Source organism: Coenobita brevimanus, chromosome 117, assembly GCF_032717465.1.
Source record: "Coenobita brevimanus isolate Jiangsu-jjx chromosome 117, ASM3271746v2, whole genome shotgun sequence".
NCBI classification, from domain to species: domain Eukaryota; kingdom Metazoa; phylum Arthropoda; class Malacostraca; order Decapoda; family Coenobitidae; genus Coenobita; species Coenobita brevimanus.
Window position 1 is genome coordinate 3,311,626 of NC_137070.1, and position 5,996 is coordinate 3,317,621.

Sequence of the window (5,996 nt, forward strand, 5' to 3'; positions counted from 1 at the left end):
CTCCTCCTCTGCCACTGCTTTCAGGCGAAGGTACGATCCCTCTTCGGTGGGGATCAGCACACAGCTTTTGTCGCCACCAAAGCGATTCATGGCCGCGAGGCCAGGCAGGTGTTGCTCCAGAGCCGCTACCGCGTCGTAGCTGGTGCTGAATCCTTCCTGAAGAGGGACGCGAAAGGCCGGGAAAGCAGAGTGTGGAGGCTGAGGAGCCGCGACTGTGACCGAGAGGCGTGCAGCGGGGGGAGGCCGCCAAGGCCCTGGAGGCTTCAATACAGGCGGCGGTGCGTTTCCCTGCGGAGCTCGCCGTGTTTTGCGCTTCACAGGGCTGAAGCCTTCATCATCAGGAGAGGCAGCAGGTACAGCAGAAGGGGCTGCAGCTAGTGTATGCAGCACTTGGGGTGGCTCATTATGGCCTGTGTCAGTGTTAGGACCCAAAGTAGCAGAAGGTGGCGTGGCAAGGTCAGGTGTCAGGCAGCAAGGGGCCTTGGGAAGAGGGGCAGCCTTACGGGTTGCGCCAGTGGATGGTTTAATGGCAGGAGAAGCATCCAAAACTCCCTCCATCGCCTCATGTACACGTGCAACCTTGGCTGCACGTGTTGAAGTGGAAGGGGGGGATGAGGCGTCATTCTGAGGATTGGGAGTGAGCCTTGCAGGCCTGGAAGGGGAGGCGACAGGGGCCTCGCCAGACGTCGACGAGCGAGAGCTGGCATCAGATAGATGCCGCTCTTGCTTTGCACCTGGCACAGTTGCAGGGCCAGAAGGCCGCTGCTTACAAGGCTTAGGAGAGGAGTGTGGGCCAGTAGTCCCGCCAGACGTCGATGAGCGAGAGCTGGCATCCGACAGACGCCGCTCTCGCTTCGCACCAGACACAGTAGCAGGGCGGACCGGCCTCTGCTTGGAAGGCAAGGGGAGGGCTTGCCCTGTGGGCCTAGGGACTTGGGTCCCCTTCATTGTCTCTGACAGACAGACACAAACACAAACACCCACAGACACCACTCACACACATATACCACTCACCCACAAAAACAGACACACAAAAAGAAAAACACGGCAAAAAAAAAGGCCCTACAGTAGAGGGGACCTATTCTCCCCGCCCTCTAAAGGGCGACGAAGGAGACCCACTACTGCTCCGTGAAGGACTTAACCTAACCCTGACAGAAAAGCCGCCCCCTACGCTTCCTATAACCAGGCCCTAAAGGCCCCCCCTCATGGAAGTGCCCTAACGGCACCCCTTCACGGTTCGGCGTCGTACCACGTTGGGGGACACTAGCGGCTGGCCGTGGGAGAAAAAAAAAAAAAAACCCACACACACAAGCTCGCCCACACACACACGCACACAAGCAAGCAGGGCCTATCTGTCAGAGGCAGAGTCTCGCCCAAAACGAGAGAAACAACCGAAAATTGCTCTCAGTAAATTGTACTAAGTCCAACGAAGCCAAAAAGTTCGAAAAACTCCCGAAAATCTGTCTCAGGCAATGATACAGAGTCGATAGCTCAGGAGAGACTAGCCAGAGGTCTTCTCACCACGAGAGCTAGAAAGGTAAGGGCCACCCGCCTTTTTTTTTTTTTTTTTTTTTTTTTTAGATATTTGCCTCACATGGTGAGGACACGGGCAAACAAAGAGCCCGTCACAGAAAAGCAAAAACAAAAGCTCTTGAAAGAGAGCATAGCAGTGACAGCTACAAGTCGAAGCAGCAAGGCAGGACAGGATCAGGCGTGGCTCAGCAGTTAAGAGAGCAGTCTGGTGGCGATGTAGTTGATGAGGGCAGCACGTGGTGGATCTATCTCGATGCCCTCACGGATGTCGGCTTCCTCAGATGGAGAGAGGGAGTTGGAAATGTATGCCTCACGGATCTTCTGATACAGGGTCTGATATACGAGAGGCAGTGTATCAGCGTCGTTGATCAGATCCGTGAGGCAACCGAGTAGCTCTTCTAGGTCTGCATCCGTGCGAGCATCGAGACTACGAGTCCCTGAGAATGGTGGAAGGAGGGCCTCGATCCGGCGAGCAACGGAGGAGGGGTCGCTCTTGATCTTTCCCCCTTTCTTCTTTTGTTTCTTCCTCTTCTCCTTAGGTGGAGGGGGAGAAGAAGAGAGAGCGATGGCGGCAGGCGGTGGTGAAGGTGGAAGAGGCTCCTCCACTTCGTCAGGAGCAGATGGAGAGGGCAAGGAGGAGGGATCCACTACATCCAGGTGTGCTAAAGGGACGGGGGACGAGACACGCTCCTCCTCAGCTCCTGACGAAGGGAGGTGGACCTCCACGACAGTCTCCCCATGCTCACAATCCATGGCCTGTGACGGTTCCGGGTCGGTGATCGAAGGTTCCAAGGTGGTGGTGCCAGTCGTCCGGTTGAGAGGGGCAGCCAAACACAGCCGTTTTCACAGTGTCGTGCGAGGTGGTGGTGGCTGCTGTCGCTGGGCCTGACGCTCCTGACGAGGGGGGAGATGAGGATCGCGGGTGAAGCTTCGGGGAATAGCAAGGCGTGGAAGGCCATTCTCCTCAAAGATCTGAGGAAGGAGAACAGCCAGAACCGCCTTGCTACCCCCACTAAAAGCCTCAGCCGTCGTGATACACATCGCAACGAGTGTGTTTGTGTTGCTAGCACTTCCATGACCCTTTGGCCGGCGTCTCTGGGCAGGGTGACGCCGCCGTGCATGGGCAGAGCCCTGCACAGCAACACCACCCGGCCCAGTGACGTCCTTAGCCTCGGGACCCTTGGAAGTCTGTACAACACAAAACTCCACCGTCTCTCCCTCGGCAAGTGAGCGCTGGAAATGCCGTGGATTTGGTGCAATGATCTCAGTTGCGTGCACGAAAACATCAGTGCCAGTGTCCTGGCGTTTGATGAAACCGTAACACGATCTCACGTTGAACCAATTCATGGTTCCCTGGATGGTGGTGGCTCCTGACGGCACAGAACTGCTGTTTGGTGCCCCCCTCAACAGGTCGCAGGCACGAGCAGAGTCGCTAGAAAACTCGGGCATAGAGACGACTGGACAGGCCAAGCTATGCAAGAGGAGTCGCCACCCGCCTTTTTTTTTTTTTTTTTTGAAATATTCTCCCCACAGCATGGTGAGGAACGGGCAAACAAAAAGCCCGTCAGAGAACAAGCGAAAATGGCTCCAATAAAGGAGCATAGCAGGGACGAAGACTGGCAGACAGGGCAAGGGCGGCAGAGGAAGGGAACGAGGCGATGGTGGAGACAACCCGATGATCGAGGAGGCAAGGGGGAGTGAGTGATAGACAAGCACGGCGCCGATGGAGAGGGCGCCAGCATGCTCAGATAGAAACCCCCAAACGACTCGGTGGTGGTTCGCGGCCGGTTGCTCCGATGTTAAACAGAGGGCAGAGAGGGACGAGAGCGTGATAGACAATACGGCGCCGATGGTAAGGGCGCCAAAGCTCAGGTCGAAGTCCTGAAACTCTGCCCTCAACCCCCATCTGACTCGCTCCAGCTTTCCACAGCAGCAGGTGGAAGCGTGGAGGGTAGGCCCAGTCCTGGTGGTCAAAAGGCACAACCCTGGTCCTGGTGGTGACGGAGAGAGGGTCGTCGGCCGGGTATAAAGGGCGGAGGAGCCTCGATCTCCTGATGGACCGACCAGGGCACTCCCCATGATGGAAGGACAGGCCCATTCCTTGGCTGGTGCGGTTGCTGTGGAGAGCTGGTCCCGCCGGGAACAGCGGTGGAGGTGTTGCCTCGGCGAGAGGTGGGCTGCGAGTGGCCACCCGCCGTTGTTGTTGTTGTTGTTGGGATATTCGTCCCAGGACGTACTGGGACACGGGCAAACATGTGAGCCCGTCACAGTTGCGCTATGCATGCGCATCTACATTATCGTGGCGTTGGGTAGCGACTGACTACCCGAAGTAATAGTGAAGTAGGAGCACGGACAACTATGCCAGCGGCATCCCTCACCTCATCTTCTGATGGGACGTATGCCCCACTAGGGAGAGACCTGAGAGCACAAGTCACAGGGCAATGCAATAGATAGTGCAGGAGAGGCTCCTCCGACCTCTCTAAGCAGTGTTCACAAGGGTCTGGGGCCACTCCTTTTATCTGTTTATAGCATAAGTTTCCCAAACGTAAACGCCGCAGCCTCACTAGCAGACGATTCGGTAAGCCCAGAGGGGGCTGCAATGGTGAATAAGAAGTGGCACTGGCATACCAAGTGGCAGAGCGTGAGCCTTCAGCCACACATAGCCTATGTTCCTCCACTGATTGATGTCCAATAGTCACAGCGAAAGATCTAATGATTTGAGCCTGACTTTTGCAGAGTGGGAACGTGACAGCAGGGAGAGAACAGGCAGAGTGCGCAGCCTCATCTGCCATCTCATTCCCCAAGATGCCAACATGACCTGGAAGCCAGTGAAGGATGATCGTGGCTCCCCCACGGACGAGGAGAGAAGCTACAGTGTATATGGAGAATAACAAAAAGATGTTGTCTTTGAGGGAGAAGGAGCGAAGGCGCACAATAGATGAGAGCGAGTCTGTATGAATAACCAGACGGCAATATTGGCGGTTGTGTGCATGCCGTAAAGCTCCCAGAATAGCAGCAAGCTCTGCCTGGAAGGGAAACGCCCCCTGGGACACCCGCCAAGACTCCACCATGTCACCAAAAACAAAGGCTGCCCCAGCAGTGCCATCAGCTGCCACAGAGCCATCAGTATAATAAACTGCTGACCCCGCAGACCCCAGAGCTGCTACCCGGCGGAGACTATCCTGACGGAGGAGTGCTGGGATGGTATTGCGAGGCTTTCCACCTGCTGGATAAACACACCGGAAAAGGGGAGGCTCCCAAGGTGGTGGTTCCTCAAACCCATTGAAGGGCGAGTCAGGGACCTGGCATATATCGTCAGCAGCACCTATACTATGTAGCATAGCAACCGTGGTACGGGCCCAGTCCCACCCAGGGACCGGGTCAGGAGGGCGTGACAGAAGCCGCTTTAGAAGAACAGAGACTGGGAGATGTGGCCTGCGGTGCACAAGTTGCAGAGAGGTCGCTGCAGCCCGGAGCATAATTCTGCCCTTCAACGATGGGAAACCGCCCTCCACTCGCAGATTCACCAGTCTGGTCCAAGGAGGTGCATGCAGAATGATGCGCAGAGCCTCACTCTGCACGACCTCCAGAGACTGGGAAACACCTGGGGCAAGACCCGTCAGGCAGATGGCACTATAGTCCACCAAAGACCTAATAGCATGGACGTAGAACGTGCGCAGCACATAAAAAGAGGCCCCCAAACTCTTCTTTGAGAGGGAGCGAAGAGCAGACAGACGTGTCTTTGCCCGCTCACGCAAGTACCTGATGTGGCTCTCGAACGTAAGGTTGCTGTCTAGCCGCACCCCAAGATATGTATGTACCGCCACGAGAGACAGCTGGTGGCCACCAAGCAGAAGGGGAAAGCGGGGAGGCCTAAGGCCAAAAGGCATGCATTTGGTTTTGTCAAAATTAATTTTTAGGCCCAGCTCCGCACACTTACTATACAGCCGTGCAAGTGCAACGTTCGCATGTGCATAACAATCCCTCCTGGCTATGATGAGGGCCAGATCATCGGCATAGCATAGGAGGGTAACGCCGCGCCCATGGTCCACAGTAAGGAGCCCCTCCATGAGGATATTAAAAAGGAGAGGGCTCAAGACGCTTCCCTGGGGGGTGCCATTTGGGTGGTTATGAAAGGAGGAGAGCTGCCCCTGGAAGCGGACCCCCGCAGCACGCTCATGAAAAAAAAAAAGTCTGCAATCCATGACAAGAGCCTGCCACCCACTCCCTTGTCTGCAAGAGCCTGGAGGATGACTTTAGGACTCGCCAACTCAAAAGCTTTCTCAAGGTCAAGGAAGATCGCCATCCCCACTCCACCCCGAAGTTCACCTAGGAGAGATGCAAGGCAGTGAGAGGCACTTCTGCCTGGATGATATGCAAATATCCTCTGGTGAAGTGGACCTAACCTCCATGCTAGACCCGCCCGCACAACCCGCTCAGCTGTCTTGGCAATACAGCTGAGC

The 5,996-nt window shown here is 56.0% G+C and overlaps 1 protein-coding gene across 1 annotated transcript; it reads right to left on the minus strand.

Annotated features, from left to right (window-relative positions):
• Positions 1-3,827: 3,827 nt before the first annotated feature.
• LOC145419064 (uncharacterized) lies at positions 3,828-5,603 on the minus strand. Its single transcript, XM_080287310.1, has one exon. It carries the CDS (start codon positions 5,601-5,603, stop codon positions 3,828-3,830), a length of 1,776 nt encoding a protein of 591 aa, XP_080143436.1.
• Between the last annotated feature and the right edge of the window lie 393 nt (positions 5,604-5,996).

Bases quoted from the DNA above. Each gene is read 5' to 3' on its own strand.
- LOC145419064 (XM_080287310.1), bottom strand. From the start codon at position 5,603: ATGGAGGGGCTCCTTACTGTGGACCATGGGCGCGGCGTTACCCTCCTA.